The 18,768-nt window shown below is 49.5% G+C and overlaps 1 protein-coding gene across 1 annotated transcript in view; it reads left to right on the forward strand.

Annotated features, from left to right (window-relative positions):
* Trappc12 (trafficking protein particle complex subunit 12) overlaps window positions 1–18,768 on the forward strand; it is a 67,435-nt gene that overhangs the window by 21,703 nt on the left and 26,964 nt on the right. The window contains exons 4-5 of the mRNA XM_052745764.1: window positions 8,579–8,692; window positions 10,496–10,634. Coding sequence (XP_052601724.1) covers window positions 8,579–8,692; window positions 10,496–10,634 — 253 coding nt within the window. The remainder of the gene's footprint in view (window positions 1–8,578; window positions 8,693–10,495; window positions 10,635–18,768) is intronic.

Raw genomic sequence — 18,768 nt, forward strand, 5'->3', positions numbered from 1 at the left:
GGTGTTCAGACCTCTTGTATCCTGTGGCACAGTGTCTGCATGTTTCTTATACACAGTATGGTTGTCCCCTTGAGTTCCTCTAACACCGACCCTGCTGGTGTGCTGTGAGCAGCTGTTGGGCTGTGTCAGGTGGGAAGTTCGGCGTGAAAACAGTGCACACGTGGTTTTCTAACACTCACCATCGGCAGTTGGTTGGATTTGCACCTGCAGAATGTGCAGGTACAGAGGGCCGCTGGATCTAAATCCTTACACTTTCAACACACTCCCATGCCTGACCTCTGCTTACTGCTTACCTAACCCTACGTGGCCACCATTTGGCACCTGAAAGAACATGTGACTGCTGAAGGGCTGTGTGGCTCAGTAGTCACTTACCGCTCCTGTGTGCTCTGGTTCTGATTGAAAAGGCATCACAGGGTTGGGTGGGGGCAGAGCCATCACTGCAGTGGGAAATAATGGTAATGGGCATGCCCATTTCTAGAGGGCCAGAATGTGGGAGCTGTCGGGGTGGGGGGGGGTACCACCTTTCATTCACAATGCTTCTGAGCTTACAGATGGGCATTTGTGTTAGCCTTATGCAGATACATACAAGGCCTTTGTATTTATATATACATGGTGTATGTATGTCTGCGAAGGTGATATGACAAAAAATATGAAGGTGTATTTGCAATATTACACTCTAATTTCAAACGATACTTCCCTATAGTTTTGTGTTTTAAGGGTCATTTTCCTTAGAGAATCCCTTTTTTAGCAGTTGAAGGGCGGCTCCAGTTAAGCTAACAGTTGAAGTAGCTACATGTGAAATGTTGGTGCTAAGAAAATCAAGCAATAATGAAAGACTATTTGGAGGCTGCTCGTAGCCCTGAGCCAGCTCCTCCTGTCCAGGTGATGGCTGAGCTTTCAGTGGAGCACCGGGGGCCTGGCTTGTGCGCCTCGGCCACCTCAGCTGCCTCCACCACCTCGGCTGCCTCTGCAGCCTCTGCCTTTCAGTTTTCCTGTTTTTCTGCTGTCCACTCCAGTCTGTTTCCACCACGACCAAGTTTGTTCGGACTTCTCTCCCAGAGTTCAGGAAAGGCTGTGGTGTCCTGCTTGAGTGATGACACGATAGTGTGGCTACCGTGTGCATTTTCCACAGTGCTGGTCCCTCTCCTGTTTGCTCCCTGTGGCCACCACAGCCTTGGTCGGTTCTCCAGCAGTCACGTTCCTTCCAGCCACCGAACGGTGGCCGTGGTGGGGTCAGGCATGGAATGCTGTGCACTTGTCCCAGCTCCTTTAGAGAGGCTTAACATGAGGACCTGCTAGTGGTTCTGTAGCCAGAAGCCATCATACACATCCTGGGGCAGACCACCTGCCGTGATTCTTTCCTCAGGGTCAGTCTTTGGGGAAAATGACAGCTCAAAGAGTGTGGTCGTTTTTTGAGGCTGTTAGAACATACTGTGTTCCAGAAGACACATCGCCATCTACCTTGATTCTCATGTTACTTTAGTATCTCCTTATTTGCCCTCATTTTTGTCCTTTTTTTAATCTTTGATATTTTTTTTCTGATTTCTGAGGCTAACAAAGGCATTTGCTTTTTTTATATTTGTGTTTCTTTGTTGGCATAAGTAAACACTTTTATTTATTGTCGTTTTGTTTTGCTATAAGTTTGCTGTCTGCTCCCTATTCTTTGAATGTCTGTAGAAATGCTTTATTGTTAGAAATGCTACAATAAAGAACACTTTTCTAGGCTGGGGTGATGGGTGAACCAATCAGTACTTACTGTGTGACTGCTAGAACCCAAGTTTGATCACCAGAACAGGAGTTTAAAAAGCCAGGCATGCTTTTGTGCATTTGAATCTGGTGCTTGTAATCTCAGCACTGGGGAAACAGACAGACTGACCCTTAGGATTCACTTGGTTAGTGAGAGACCCTGTCTCAAGAAAATAAGATGGAGCACATCCGAGGAATGATACGCAAGGTTGTCCTTGCATATGCATGGATTAACATATGCATGCACACACACACACAAACTCATTCCATTCTGAGCCCCAAAGATCAGATATTGATCTTTGTGGCCACTGACCATTGGAGGCTCTTTTATCCCCGAGAGCTGGATCCCATCCTTGGGTCAATACAGCCATGCTGAGCGTGCACATGAGGGAATGACGAGCAGGAGCGTCTGCCAAGGTCTAGAAGGTGAGTCTGCTCCCGTAGCTCTGCTGCTTTGACTAGAGGAGGCTCAGTGCCCAAGTGACTGCAGAGTACAGCAGGTCGGGAGGGGCTGGGGACGAGGCCAGACACAGAGTGTCTCAGAGGTGGCCAGGTGAAGCTCTTTTGAATAATTGGTGTAATTATGCTTCCCCTAATGGTTGCATTAGCCCAAGCAGCTCACAGTGCTGATGCAGGTGTGTGTGCCTTCACGGGCAGACAAAGGGAAGGACCTGGCTGAGCCGTGGGCTCCAGACAGCTGCATAATGACAACAGTAAGGAAAGCGCATGAGATGTGTACTTAGTGAGTGCCTGCTGTGTACAGGGGATGGTATTTTGTGTCGTGCCCAAGTAAGCAATCATCCATGCTCTGGACCCGTCTACAAGACACCCACAGATTCTCAGTGGCATCTGCGTGCCCCAGGGCTGCCCAAGGCCACTCAGTAACAACTGTTAACTCCTGTTCTTCATTTCACAAGCAAACGTGTGTGTGTGTGTGTGTGTGTGTGTGTGTGTGTGTGTGTGTGTGTGTGTGTGTGCTCTAACAGCTACACACCTGTGTAACCATCTAGACACCTTTCCAGTTTTCTGTTTTCACCCTTCCTCCATTTGCAGCAGTTAGAAGTTGAATCCTTGTCCCCAACAGAGCAAGATCTGGATTTCTTTTGTCCAGGCACAACTAGGCCTTACCTGGGTACACATTATCTTGGGACTGTTATTTGTTCATGGAGCTTTTTGTTAGTTTTGTTTTCTGTTTGGGGGACAAGGTCTTGCTGTGTAGCCTAGTGTCTTAGGGTTTCTATTGCTGTGAAGAGACACCATGACCACGGCAACTCTTATAAAGGAAAACATTTAATTGGGGCTGGTTTACAGTTCAGGTTCAGTCCATTATCATCATGATGGGAAGCATGTTGGCATGCAGGCAGATATGGTGCTGAAGAGGTAGCCAGGAGCTCTACATCTGGATCCACAGGCAGCCAGAAGAGAATGAGGCACACTAGGCCTAGTTTGAGCATCTGAACCCTTAAAGCCCACCCCCAGTGACACACTTCCTCCAACAAGGCCACACCCCCTAATAGTGCCACTCCCTGAGCCTATGAAGGCCAGTTTCTTTCAAACCACCACACCTAGACTGGCCTCAAACTCACTGTGTGACCTCAAACAATGTAGGGCTGCAGGCGTATGCCGCGTACCCCCATCCATCACTCCTGCCTGGGATCCAGATGCACAGGCCGATTGGGCCTCCTGCAGTTGCTGCTCTCTGGGAGCACTGAGCTCCCACAGTCACCCTGCTGCTTGACGCCCTGGCTGTCCTCTGCCTCCAGCCTGCGTCCCTGCAGCTTTGTGGTTTCCTGAGCTCAGTTCGCTCTCTTCCTAAGCTCCACGGTGGTGTTAGTTTTTGTTGTTGTTGTTGTTGTTTTCTCTTTTGGGGGCTCTGCCACCCAGCTCCCAAATAAATCACACTTGGAGGCTTATTCTTAATTATAAATGCCCAGCCTTAGCTTGGCTTGTTTCTTGCCAGCTTTTTTTTTTTTTTTTTTTTTTTGGTTTTGTTTCGAGACAGGGTTTCTCTGTGTAGTTTTAGTGCCTGTCCTAGATCTCACTCTGTAGATCAGGCTGACCTTGAACGCACAGAGATCCGCCTGGCTCTGCCTCCCAAATGCTGGGATTAAAGGCATGTGCCACCAATGCCCAGCTTTGCCAGCTTTTCTTAACTTTAAATTAACCTGTCTTTTGCCTCTAGGCTTTTACCTTTCTCTATTTTGTATACCTTTCTTTCTTACTGCGTTGCTGGTTGTATAGCTGGGTTGTAACACGAAATCTAAAATGGTCTTATAATAAAAAACCCAGAGCCAGATATTGGGATAAATGCTGAAAGATCAAAGAGACAAAGGAACAAGCCACTGCTACATGTTACCTTTAGAACTCCTCAGCCTGAAAAAGCTTCAGTTCTGTCTTCTCAAGCCTTATATACCTTTCTCTGCCCAGCAGTCACTTCCTTCTTAGTTCTGAGATGAAAGACATGTGTATTTCCCAAGCAAAGGCATGAGATCTCAAGTGCTGGGATTAAAGGTGTGTGCCACCACTGCCTGGCTCTGTTCTCTCCTAGACTGAATCAATCTCGTGTAGTCCAGGGTAGTTTGAACTCACAGAGATCCAGACAGATCTCTGCTTCCCGAGTGCTATGATTAAAGGTGTGTGCCACCACTGCCTGGCCTCTATGTTTAATCTAGTGGCTTGTTCTGTTCTCTGATCTTCAGGCAAATTTTATTAGGGTACACAATATATCATCACAGCTGGGTAGCTGGCCCCTGATGTACTCGTCCTTCTCTGGCTCCCAAATTTCTCCTTCTATATATTCTCTCTGCCTGCCAGCCTCACCTATCCATTCTCCTGCCTTGCTATTGGTCATTCAGTTCTTTATTAGACCATTGGGTGTTTTAGACAGGCACAGTAACACAGCTTCACAGAGTTAAACAAATGCAACATAAACAAAAGTAACACATCTTAAAATAGTGTTCTACAACACCATGGTTTCAGGGACTACAGGTTTCCCATCTCCACATGGGCTGGGTTCTCCATGTGTTCAGACCACTTGTTATTTCATAAGACTCCATCTACCGTGATCTCACCAGTCCGGGTGGTTTCTCCCGTCTGAGTGACTGATCTTTGAAATATGTGTATGAGTAAGCTTGTATCTCCTCACTTCTTCCTGTGTGTGTGCGCATGGGCATGTCCAACAGATTCCTCCGTGACACATTATCTGGAATTAAATTGAATCAAATTTCACATTGCTGAGTTCCCTTGTCATCTCCCTGTCTCTGCCTGGTATCTCCTCACCTGGATCAACATGTCAGAATTTTAATTCATCCCACCCAACCTCCTAGTGTATCACCACTGACCTTAACCCCTTCATACAGCCACGTGACACAAACCCACTTCCCCCAGATTTCTCAAGTTTTCTGCTAAAGGGTAAAAGGGCCAGCTAAAGAAACCCACCCTGACCCTAAAACCAGAGCCAGTGAAAGAAATACACCCTGGCCCTGAACCCAGAGCCAAAGAAACACAGTTTGGCCCAGGAACCAGAGCCAGTGAAAGAGAAAGAAATATGCCCTGGCCCTGAAACTAGAGCCAAAAAGCTAAAAAGGGCCAGTGAAAGAAACACACTTTGGTCCTGAAACAAGAGCCAACTCTGCCCCCCCCCCCACACACACACACACACACACACACACCTTCGACCAACAAAACCAACCAATCCCTGAGCAGGAAAATCAACCAATCCCTAAGGAGAAAATCTTCTCCCTGGAAAAAACTCCACACCTAAGAAGCTACATAAGCCCCCTGCCTGTTAGGTATCAGCTTTCCTTCTCCACCCAGGCAGAGGCAGCCACTCTCCTGGACTCCTCCTTCCCAAATAAAGCTCTTTCTTAAAAGAGTTTTGGGTGAAGATCTTCTTCCACCAGGGCAGAGGAGAATCTTTGCTGGGCCGTTCCCTTAGTGGGAGCTGAGCAGAAGTAACACCTTGTCACCAGAGCTGGAGGAGATTGCTGCAGGGGGTTCCCCTTTAGCAGAGGGAAGCAGAAGTAACATCTTAGGCTGGAACTGATAAGAAAGGGGAGCTCCCTTAAGCAGGGAGGGAAGCAGAGCTCAGCTGTTAAAGCTCTCTCTGGGAAAGGAGCAGAATTGCTACGTCCTGCAGAGAGACAGCGTCCACTGCACCCCAGCTTCAGGTACAGCCTGACTTCCTGATAAGTCAGGATACCTTTCCCTCCAGAGCTATAATACTTGCAAAAGGGATAGTTAAATTTTTGATTTTGCACTTCTCATCTCCGGCAGGCTGCAGCTGCTTTGGTAATCACTATAAACTGGTAATTGATTATAAGAAGAAAGTGGAGAGCACGCACATGCCGGTTCCATTCTGTTAGTGCCTTAGCCCAGGAAGATGCCTGTCATCTCACAGGGCCATGTCCTACTCTCTGTGCCAGTCCAGCCAGGTCTGTCTTCATGCCACAGCCCTCCTGAAGGAACAGCCGGCATCTGCTGTACATGGCCACAGTGCGATTACACAGAGCTTCCCGGCCGTGCGGTCTCCATTGCAGCCATACAGCTCTGCCATCGCTGAGCAGTCCATGGTGGCACTGTGGCAATATCCAGACAAGTCTGGGAGCCTCTCCTCACACCCCAGCCAGCTGCAGATAGATCAACGTCTACTGACTACCTCACCTGCGACTAATCAGGCCCTATAAATCCACCCACATCTTTGAAAAGCCTCACAACTTTCAAAGTGCGCTGACTGTTAATATTCTGATCCACGAGGGGTCCCCCACGCAATGATTCAAAACAGTGACCTCTCTGCTGCAGCCAGCACTCTTGGAAGTTTGGGAATGCTGCTGAAGCCTGCCTCACCTCCCTCCCGTCACCCCTTTCTCCTCACTCTTTGAGTGGCTCACCTCTGCCTCATCCCCACCTTTGTAGCCCCCCCCTCACACGCTCTGTGTCCCTCACTCACACCCTTACTGCCACCACTCTCCTTTGCACACTGTCTTCCTCTAGGGCCCCTGCCTGTCCTGCTCACTGGGCTCCTTTACCTGTCTGTAAGGCAGGTCTTTTCCTGAGGGAAGACTGCCCAAATCTGTTTACACCAAGTGCTCCTCCAGGCAAGGCCAGCATGCCTCAGCAGCAGCATAGGAAGGAAGCAGCTGTGCACTGTTGGCCTGGGGTCTGCTCCAACACAGATCAGAGCTGGCTACCACTTGACAGATCTTTTCCTCTCACGCCTTCACGTCTCTGATTCAAAGTGAGTACATGGGAGCCTGTTGCATGATGTGAGCATTAATGAGTTTAGAGAGCGCGTTTGCATAAATTATCGTAACCAGTCTAAGGATATCTCTGAGCTATCAACCAGTGCCTGGGTCCCCCATGAAAACTGTGGTGCTGTGATGTGGACAGTGCAGGGGAACACAGCCCCAGGTTCATCTTAGCAGCTGACTGCTGGTTCTCAGACTTAAGGGCTGTGACCTGCCCTGAGGAAAGCCAGGGACTCCCCTTGTTAACAGTACCCAGTGTCTAGCTTGACTGACCAGTGTCCTCATCACCAAAAGGAGGCAAAGGATCACCAAAGGATCAAAGGGTGTTCTGATACTCCAGCTAGCACGTGGAGCTTCCTGAGAGGTTGGGCTGGTGCCGTCTGTCACCTCTGCAGGAGCAAGAAAAAGAAGCAGCTGGGAGGTCCAACCATCTAATGAGAACCGCAGCATCCTGCAAGTAGCCCTGTCTAGAGCACTGATGTTGCAGGCGCTGGCCAGGATGTGGCATGGTGGGGATGCAAAGCTGATGGCCTCTCTGGAAAGCAGTCTGGCCACTCCTTAGGAGGCCAAGTATACCATCGCCATACAGTCCAGCAGGTGAACTTTTGCACTGTCCTGCCAGGCCTTTCCTCTCACTAAACTAAATACGTCTACACAGAAACCCACACCTAAATGTTGGGAGCAGCTTTATTCATGTTTGCCAAGGGCTAGAGGCAGGCACAATGCCCTTCAGTGGGTGAATGGGAAAATGTGTGCCTCCATTCCGTGGAATGATCCTCAGCCCCACTAAGAACAGCAGGAGCCGAGCTGCAGGCAGCATGGGGACAGTCAGGTCACCTGTCAGGGTACACAGCTGGTCAGCACAGAGCACAGGCCATCTTGAAGCTGCAGCCCTCTACCCTCTTTCTTCATGAGCAGCTTCAGTGTGCACACCCACACTATCATCCAAGATGGGAGAGGAAGGAAAGGGTTCTCCCCCAGGGAGTGGCTGGCCAGAGTGTGCTGTTGGACACTTAGGGTGTTTTCCTGTGTGCTTTTATCAACCACTTCCCGTGTTTCAGGCAGTGGTGGAAGTAGCATGAAGGAGGTGTGCTGTGGGGGTGGGCAGTCCTGCCACACGCTCCCGTCACCCAGTTCACTGGTGGTTCATATTGAGGAAGTAGAATTGTGCTGAACATACAAGACACTGTATTTTATAGTCTCTGATGCTCCTACAGAAACAGATATATCTAGCACATTTAACATAAAATTGAACTGTTGATAATACATCAACAGAAATCACAGTCTAGCGGTATCTGCCACAGAGGAAATCAGTCTTATAGATTGGGGCTGGGGGGAGCCGTCCAGTGACCTCCCCATGATGTATGCATCGTTCATTTTTAATGTTGTGATCTGAATGTCTTGACAAACACCTGCTTCTTGTAACTTTTGCTCCCGAGTCACGTGGGCCATGTTGTCAAGTGACGTTGGCCTCTGCACCAGCTAGCCAGCTGCCTTTGCCCTGGCTGCTAAGATCTGGATGGCACTGCTCCCATAAAGCAAGAAAGTGCGTGTGCGGTTGACACCACCTGCTCCTGTCCTTACAGAGCTGCAGAAACTGGAGGGCGGCGGTCGACCTGTGTGGACGCCTGCTCACAGCCCACGGACAAGGCTATGGCAAGAACGGGCTGCCCACCAGCCACACCACAGACTCCTTGCAGGTCAGAGCACCTTCTCTTGTATTGTCACGTGGTTTATCATCATTTGGGGACATACAGGGGACGTTGGCCTTTCATGTAAAATGAACAGGATAGGTAGGGGTTTCCACATCCTGAACTTGATCTCCACTAGAGGTCAGTGGTCCTTTCTTCCCTCGTTATCTGCATGCTTAATTCCTCCCGAGTGACCTGAGGGTTCAGTCTCCAGCAGGTGTAGAGCTTACCTATTCTAAAATGAGATGTGTGAAAAGAGAGATCTGCACGGAAAGGAACTCCTCCAGTGAGGAATAGCCTTGGAAGTCCTTCAGGGCTCACCCTGTGGAGTTTTCTGCTTCAGTTCCAAAGTGACCAGGAGTCCCAGAGGGAACCAAGTCCTCAGACCCTGCACCACTGAGAAGAGCTTCCAGAGGGCTGTCTGTGGAACAGCCTGTGCGCTTGGAGAATGGGGCAGTGGTACCTCAGTGCCCATGCCCTCCGGCCTCCGTGTCTGGAGCTGCACACTGTGGGCATGGTGTCCTAGTCTCCTTTTGTGCTTGTCTCTTGTTTGACAAGTCATGGCCAATGTGACCTTCTCAGAGAAAGTCCTCTCACTCTCCTGACCACGGCAGCTTCCTCAGCCCACACTCAGTGCAGTCTCCCCGTCCTGTGTGTGCCTTCCGTGGCTCGGCATACTTCGGAAGCAAGTGGAGAGGGTTCAGTGTGAGGCCTGTCTGTTGCCCACTGGCCCTGGTGGTGGCTTCCGAGGGTCTCATTTAACTTCTGTTGGGTGTTTAGTTTTGACATACAACAAAAATTTGTGATGTATGTTTCCGTCGCGGAGTGAGCAGGCCATTCCAACGTGGACAGTATCTCCTACTTAGTGTGTGATATGAGGCTATTAGTCACCTTGCTAGAGAGTGTGTCTCCTGAACTCTCCTGCCTACCAGTGTCACATCCTTCAGCCAGTACCTCCCCAAACTTACCCATACCCGAGAAGATCTGTTCAGCTCTGCTCGTGGGTTTAAAACCGTGCCTTCTTGCACAGTGAGACCCTGCCGTGTTCGCCTCTCTCTGCCTCGAGTGCCTCACTGAGCATAACGTCTCCCATGTTGTCTCCCCTGTGACAGGAGTTTCTGTTCTTAGTCTGATGGGTGTTCTACCAAAGGCATACACTCTGTCTGTCTGTCTGTCTTACCCACCAGTGAGCACAGTGAGCCTCCCTGTCCTGCCACTCAAGTGACACCAGCCTCCAGTTTAAACGCGGTCACTCTAACCTGAGTCCTTCTTTTTCCGCAGTACCTTCCGCATTAATAGCCTCAGGTGCTCACCATGCTCACATGCCGCACAGACTGCCCTCCCAGCCTGTGATCACACCCTTCCCTGTGCCTGCAAGGCCTCCTCAGAGTGGAAGGGCCTTCTTCACAGGACCTGTGATGCCCACCCCCCAACCCCCCACCCCCCACCCTGTGCTTCCCTACTGCTGTGTCTCCACCACCCCCACCGTATGGCTCCCTGAGTAAGAGTCTTGTTGTCTCTGCTGCTGTGTCTCCACAGCCCACATCACACAGTCCCTGTAGTAAGAGGCACTGTTTTCTCTCAGAAACTGACATGCCGCTCAGGCACACACCTTGTATTATTGAATTAGATTCAGTGAAATGAAATTGTTTACATTGTTGCTGTGGAGCTCAGCGGTGTTTCTGTAAACACTGAGCTGTGCAAATGTGAGCACGGAGTAACCTCAGCCCTGAGTACAGAGGTCAGGCTCCACACGAGGTCTTGAAGATGAAGCTGACAGGGGGTGACCTTTTGTCCACTCCTGCATTTCAGCTCTGGTTTGTGAGGCTGGCACTGCTGGTGAAGCTGGGTCTTTTCCAGAATGCTGAGATGGAATTTGAACCCTTTGGAAACCTGGACCAGCCAGACCTGTACTATGAGTACTACCCGCACGTGTACCCGGGACGCAGAGGTAAGGCAGTACTGCTCCGCACCTATGGCTTGTGTGTGTTTTGCTCTGCCTTGCTGTGGTTTATACAAAATCGATACCCTGGGTTTTCCTTACCCAATCATGAGAAATTAAAGCAGTAGCCCAGCACAAAGCCTAAAGCTATAAAAGCTCGTGCCGTTTTGTGAACGTGCTGACCTGGAAGTACTTGTTGGTGCTCTGGGTCACTGAGAAGCTACCTGGCCAGCACCTGCTAGAACCTGTTGCCCACCGTTCACCAAGTGAACACTGCCATTGTGCTGTGGCCTAGCTCAGGTGCACATGTTCCTGAAATAAAAGCAGAGATCCCAGAGACAAGCTCATCTTTCTATGTTGACAGGTGCTGGGAGTCTCTGTTCTAAATTTCACAGTTTCCACCATTGTTTGGAAACACCAGGCCATAGCGAGGGCTGTGCTAGGACAGGGCAGAGTGAGGCTGGGGAGGAAAGGCAAACGATGGGGCCTTGTGTCCGGGGGTGGCGGTTTGGGTGAGAACGCATGTCCCCAGTTGATGGAACTGTTTGGGAAGGGTTAGCGGAGTGGGCTCGTGGGAGGAGTGGGCTCGTGGGAGGAGTGGGCTCGTGGGAGGAGTGGGCTCGTGGGAGGAGTGGGCTCGTGGGAGGAGGGGTGTCCCTGGAAGTGGGCTTTGAGGCTTCAGCCTCCAGTGCTTCCCAGTGCGCTCTCTGCCTCGTGGTCGTCGATCGAGATGGGGGCTCTCAGCTGTTGCTTTGCTGCACTGTCGTGGACTCTCCCTCTGAAGTCGTAAGCCAAGTTAATCGCTTCCTTTCATAAGTGGCCTCAGTCACGGTGCCTCATCACAGCCATAGAGAGCTGTGACAGAGGTATAGGGCCGCCGTGGCACGTGGAGGAGGTCTTCTGAGCCCCTTGGAACTGGCTGCTTGGAGCCGAGCTCTTCAGTTGCACCTGCCTGAACAAGGCTAGCTCCCAGGGTGTTGGTGTGCTCCAACACCCTCACTCACAACGCAAGGTGGGGAGTCCTCACCTGAGTGTGGAGGCATGTCCTGTGTAAGCAGCTGTACCGCAGCTGGCACAGCAGGGTTGCACCTGCTGTTCTGTGCTGTTGTGAGTTCACGACTGGCACTTGCCATCTTCCCGCAAGGCTGGTGGGCAGCATTTGCTGTGCGCCCCAGCAGCTCTACAAAGAGCAGCCCTGGGTGTCAGGAAATGACTGGCAGTATTAGGCAGGACCGAGGATCTAAAGACCAGGTTGGTGACAAGTGCTCAAACCTTAAATTCACATCGGCATCTTGGTTGTTAGTTGGCAAATACGTCAAGAAAGCTGGGTGAATAAAGTGTTGGGCTTGTTTTAAGCCCAGATCCTGAGGCTCTGAAGGGATGTGAGAAGAGTGTCGAAGGCGGCTCTGTGTAGCTGCCTATTCTTTCCCCCTTTACCTTTCACAAAGTAGAGCTAGGAGGAGCTCACCCCTGTTAACCCAGGTGACAGCAGAATCCAAAGCGGGCTCTTAACTGTGTAGTCTAGGCTAAGCTAGGAGTGTTGCTTCTGACTAGAGAAAGATACCTAAACTGGAGCTTAAATCAAGCCCTTATCTGAAGCGGGTTTGTGAGTCAGAGAAAGTGAACCAGTTGATAAAACACCATGACCGAGACAACTTATAAAAGAAAAGGTTTACATAGGCTTACGGTTCCAGAGGGTTAGATGGTGATGGGAGAGCACCACGGTAGGCAGCTGGAACAGCAGCTGAGAGTTCACATCTAGATCCACAGAGCAAGGCAAAGAGAGCCTTTGAAACCTCAGAGTCTACTCCCACTGACACCCCTCCTCCAATAAGGCCACACCTCCTAATCCTTCCCAAACAGTTCCACCAACCGAGGGCCAGGCATTCTAATACAGGAGACTGTGAGACCATTCTCATTCACACCACCACACCATACTTCCTTCACTGCTGTGTTAAAATCCCTGGAAAAAGCAACTTGCAGAAGGATAGGATATTTTGACTCAGCGTTTCAGAAGGGACACAGTCCATCCTGGAGGGGAAGGTAGGGTGTGTGAGGCAGCTGGTCACATCTCAGCTGCAGTCTGTGTGCCCAGAGAGATGAATGGGGTATTGGTGCTCTGCTCAGTCTCTCTGAATTTATTCCTGGACCCCAGCCCATGGGATGGTGCCCCTCACATTCAAGGTGGGGCCTCCCACATTAGTTAAACATCTCTGGAGATGTTTTCACAGACGGGCCCAGAGGTGTGTCTCCTACATGATTCCAAATCCAGTCAGGTCGTTAATGAAGATGAATCATCACGTGTCGTTCAGAAAGAGGAGTGACCCCTGTCGTGTACAGATAGTTCTGACAAGTTAAAGGCAACAGTGTGTTTGGAAGCTGGGGGAGAAGAGTTATAGCTAGTCCATTTTGCTTGATAGCTCTGTTCATCAGGAAATAGCCAATTTTTCTCATGAGGAATAGCTGGTTTCCTTCAGCGTAAACCGTTTCCTCAACCCACACCTCACAGGCAGAGGCTGGTCCCACCTCTGCTGCACTCTACCTTGGTCTCAGGGTTAACAACTAGTTTTGATTAGGTTTTGTCCGTGACTGACAAAGCAGAGAACATGAACCACGGGGGCTCATCTCTCAGTGGCACCAAGTTCCCAAGCCGGTAAGCACATAGCTTCGCGAAGGGTCTGGGCTCTTCCTGGTGACATTCACACGAAGTACAGATGCAGAATTACTATTTCCTGTCAGTGGCTTCTGAGAACTTGACAGGTGTTAGAGAACCGTCTAAAAAGCAGGTGTTTCCTGAGGAAGTGATAAAAAGCTCAGCTCCCCGTGGCTTCTGACCACCTCTATCATGCTGTTCAGCATCGTCAGGTCTCTTCCTCAGGAATGCAGAGGCCTCTGCACACACACACACACACACACACACACACACACACACACACACACACACACACACACACACACACCGCTGTGGGGACTTTCCAAGGAGCAAGCTTCCTTGAAGGATAGGAGCAGCTGTTTAAGTCCAGGTGTAGAGCCGCCCATTGTCACTGTACAGTCTGAGGCCGTGTTCTGCAGCTGTGCAGGCTGAAGAGCATGCAGATATGCAGCCTATAGAGCATGAAGATGTGCAGCCCATAGAGCATGCAGATATGCAGGCTGAGGAGCATGCAGATGTGCAGCCCATAGAGCATGCAGATGTGCAGCCCATAGAGCATGAAGATATGTAGATATGTGGCCTGAAGGGCATGTAGATATGTAGCCTATAGAGCATGCAGGTGTGCAGCCTGTAGTGCATGCAGATGTGCAGCCTATATTCTGTTTCTGTCTGAAATTAAATGGCACCCGAATGTGGATGAAGGGAAGACGGGAGCTGTGCATCATTAAGCAGCTAATTCAGATTATGGAATGGACATAAATCACACGTGCTGGAATGTTAACATGCATCCACAGTGATAGGCTGGACGCTGGCTAATGCCTCTTATCATTTTGTGGCATAACAAGCATAAATGTAAGAATTTGATTCATTTATTTCATTTTAGCTCACAATATATAAGCAAAGCAAATCATTAAAATGTGCTTTTAAAAGGAGGTTATAGTAATACAAACAAATAAATAACTTTTATGAACAAGCTTTAATATATTTCATTTAAGATTGGGCATAATTTGTACCCCTTCAGGATATTCATAACAAGACTTGATGAATTGTCTGTGAAGCTGATGAAGTTGAGGTTTTTGTTTTTCATTCACAAAAGGGACAGTGCTGTGTTTGATGTATTTCTCGGACAGTTTAGCAGTTTCTGTCCAATGTTCAGCTGCTCCGTAAGCCCTTTGTCCGTGACCCTCAGTTCCAGCTGGTTCAAACAGAGCAGCCCCAGTGCCCCAGCGCTCCGCCCTCTGCCTTCTGGTCCTACTCTGCCACCACACTCACGGCTATTTCCTGCCACGACTGCATGTGCCTCCCCAGCACTGAGGCCCCATGACTCTCATTACCAGTCCTGCCCTCTCCTAAAATCCCTCCAGCCAGGAACTTCCATACTTCCAGATCTGGAACATGCTTGCTCCCTGTGTCAGGAGCCTGTCTCCCTTGGTTTCTCAGTTTCCTTCCTAGGAGGAGAGAAACAACTATCCTTCCTCCTAAGGTCCCAAAGACACAAGAGTCACACTCCCACCACCCTTCACTATGGGGACCAGTGAGTTTACTGCAGTTCTTACAGAGCATAGGTGAGGGGTTACCTACGAGGGTATGGGTGCTCCTCCACTCAACCCAGCCGGGATAAGGACTTCCCCACAGCTGCATAGATGGAGCTCCTCCTCTAGCCCTCCCTGGCCTACATAGTCTAGCCCTTCCTGAAGTTGTGTGCATTTAAGGCAGAGGTTCATATAACGTGTAGTAGGGAATGGTTGGATAGTTGAGGAAGGGTCTCCTGACCTCATCCCTTCATGGTGGGTGTGAACAGTCAACAGGCCCGACTAGGAAGATCCTTTTTCAAGAGGATGCGGCCAACCTCCCCAAGACGGTGATCACTTGATGCACAGCACAGTCACAACACACCTGTGTCCTTAAGATGAACTGTTAGCCTCTTCTCAGTGTGAGGTTCCTACAAAGACTAGAGAAGGCATCACTGCATGATTCTCTGTGTGAACATCCATGGTTTTCTCCAAAGTCTGAATTAAAAGTGGTTTTGCTAAAACCTATTGTGCCTGAGTTTTCAGTTCAGTAAGAGACCAGGTTACACTGTCAGAACAGCCCCTGTCCTCTGTTCCCTGCAGCAGCGACATGTGGATTTCTTCCCCCACTCACGTCAGAAGCTTGGCTGGACTGTGACCTGCTGACCTGCAGTCCCACCTGTTGTCCTCAGTCTCTTCTTCTGACCCCTGTTCTGAGGGGCTTCTCCCTCGGGCTCACTCTCACACAGGCTCCTGTTGCTGGTTTGCTGGTGTTCTTTTGTGTAGTAGACATTTAATTCTTTGTTAGGAATTTTAAAGGTCGTTTCTCTGACTCAAGCAAAGATTGTTTTCAAGTCTGCAGAAGGGTAGTCCGATTTCAAAGGGCCAACCTGGCCATTTGACAGCATCTCCTGGTAACTCCAGATACACTGTACCTAGGATATCATATCTACAGATATCCTGGCTGTGCTATTGGGATCAGAGTAGGAATTGAAGCACATAGAGGCATGTACCAGAGAACTTTCTGGAATATATTCTTAACTGAGCCACAGCACACTGCTGCCCTGGCCATCAGCTGGACGTTGACACAGCTCTGAGTACATGAACAGTGCTCTCCGAGGGCTGTGGAGAGCTGCTGGCAGCTGCATGGGGTGCCGTGCTCTGTTTTCTGTGGAGGCGTGCCGTGCTCCCACTCCTCAGGGTACACTTACCACAGTCTCATCTCCAGCAAAAGGAAACAGGAAGCACAGTTAGCCTAGCACATATTCCTGTGGAATCTTCTGCCTCAGAATGTTTGACCCCAGAGTCAGACAGTCCTGTGATCCCACACACCCCACACACGTCTCACCTATCTATCCCCTGTCACTTCTATACTCCCAGGGGGTGTCCTAGGAAACTGCTACCCTCACCCCCACCCCTATCAGGGAGGAATGAAGTGAAGGGGTCAGGTTATGTCCTGGGGCACTATGGATTGTTTTAGTTTTGTCTGTTTGTATGTAATGTTCAGAACAGAACTGCTGCTCTTAGGGACTTAAAATCCGTCTCCAAAACCTGTCCACTTGCTTTGCTTTGAAGAACCTTCCTTGTGCCTGGAGTGGCCTTCTGGTTCTTACTTATCTTAATTAAATTGATTTTTGCTTTGTGATCTACTAAAGCTGGGTTTGTATTCAAGTGTTGACAGGAGTTGCATCCCTGGATGGTACCAGAGGTTGTTCACTGAAGCTTTGTGGTAACGTCGTGTGCTGGTCCGGTGCAGCACGTGGGCACGGTTGTAATGATGGCCTGTTGCTGACTCTCAGTCAGCAGTTGGTCATGGTTTCCAGTGCGCTCACTCTGCGTATGCATTTGCTGTATTTCTATCTTCCAAGAAGTGAAATGCCCATACACCACCATCTTCAATCTGTCCAGAGCACCCTTATGGGAAGGCATAAGTTTGGGGTTTTCATGGTACTGCAAAACAGTCCCTTCCCATTCAGTGCACTGGAGCATATGAGGCAGAAGATCTCTCTCCAGAAAAAAAAACACATTTTGATTATCTTCAGTGCATCAGTGCAGTGCCCCTGACGGGCTCAGGTCTGTGTGTTTAGTTAAGGTTGCAGCAGCTGCAGAGCCTCGCTTGCACATCAACTGAACCAGATGTACTGACTCTTGAGTCAACTGAGAGCTAAGTGTCTGTCCGCCCCCAAAACTGTCTGTTCCTCTAAACTCTCACCTAGTCTTCTGTCTTCCCCTGCTCCCTCCAACATCTGCAGCTCACAAGTCTTGTGCTCGGGCTAAATTCTGAAACTCTTTTATATCCACACAAAACCTCACATGGCAGCTCAGAATTAAATGTGCAGCATAATATTGCAAACATCTGGGATTTCATTTTCACTGCAAAATCAGTTCACCTCCCACAGGTAACATGCTGTGCTGAAGTTAGATTTAAATTTATAGTTCACATTCCTCTGCCTGAAATACAGAGCACCAAGGAAGGATGCCCTCTTCCTCCTTCCTACAACCTGAGGGGGAAGGATGCCCTCTTCCTCCTTCCTACAACCTGAGGGGGAAGGATGCCCTCTTCTTGCTTCCTACAGCCTGATGGGGAAGGATGCCCTCTTCCTGCTTCCCACAACTAAAGGAGGAAAGATACCCTCTTCCTGCTTCCCGCAGCAGAAGAAAGAAGGATGCTCTCTTCCTGTTTCCCGCAGCTGGAGGAGGAGCCTGTTGGTGACTCATCATTTTCATTAAATTTTGCACTAGAACAAACTATTGAGGTCATGAAAACTCACTCTGAGGTTTCATTGCTACCACTAGCCCACCCCAGTGAAGGCTTGATTTTACTCCAACTCTTGCTCCAGTTGAGAAGCCAGTAAGCTGCAGCTGGATAGATACCTGGGTTAGTTGATCTAGTCCATACATATCATCACCCTACCTCCATCTAGAAACTGTGATTGATGTGGGATTTTTTGTGTGTGTACAAATGCAGCATTGGATGGAAGATGATGACCACAGAACGTTGAGAGTAGTGCTGTGTCCTCGGACACTGACACACTGCAGTGTCTCTGGAGCATCTCAAGGAGACAAATGGAGTGCACAATATTCCCATCAGCTGCCAACACCTGGTGATGGGAAAAGAGGAAGGGAGAAGGTGTCCAGGGGGCAGCTGATGGAGTGGTGAATCCAGCCAAGAGTTCCTGTAACAGGAATGAAAGGAGGCGGCCAAAACTGGCTTCCGGGTCTGTGCCTTAGTGAAGGAAGAGAGTATGGTGGGATCTTCCTAACATGGTCTCTGTTGCCAGTGGCAACTGTGCATATAGCAGTGAGTACATGGCCACAAGTCCAGCTGTGCCTCTGCCACACACTGCCAAGAGCTGCATCCCTCTGAGGGCAGCAGTAACACCTACAGAGGTCACACTGATGTGGCTCTGCTCTCACTTTTTAGTGCACATGCCGAGGCCTGGCAGATTTCTAGCACATTCCTCCTTGACTTTCCATGATGATGGTATAGATCTTTAGCGCTACAGGATCTACAGTGTAGGCCTCCAGAACTACAGGGGCTGATGTAGGCCTCCTGCACTACAGGGGACCATCTGAAATAAATTTTGAAGTGGTGTTTTCTAAACATTTAATGAGAATACTACAGCATTCATGCCAACTGTCCTAGTTAAGGTTTCTATTGCTGTAAAGAGACACCATGGCCATGGCAACTCTTATAAAAGAAAATATCTAATTGGGGCTGGCTTACAGTTTCAGAGGTTTAGTCCATTATCATCATGATGGGACATGATGGCATGCATGGTGCTGGAGAAGGAACTGAGAGTTTTACATCTTCATCTGTGGGCAAAAGGAAGTGAACTGGGCATAGCTTGAACATAGGCGGCCTCAAAGCCCGCCCCCACACTGACACACTTCCTCCAACAAGGCCACACCTACTCCAACAAGGCCACACCTCCTAATAGTGCCACTCCCTGTGAGCTTATGGAGGCTAATTACATTC

The sequence above is a fragment of the Peromyscus californicus genome, unplaced genomic scaffold (assembly GCF_007827085.1).
Source record: "Peromyscus californicus insignis strain IS unplaced genomic scaffold, ASM782708v3 Scaffold_1__1_contigs__length_55948999, whole genome shotgun sequence".
Lineage (NCBI taxonomy): Eukaryota > Metazoa > Chordata > Mammalia > Rodentia > Cricetidae > Peromyscus > Peromyscus californicus.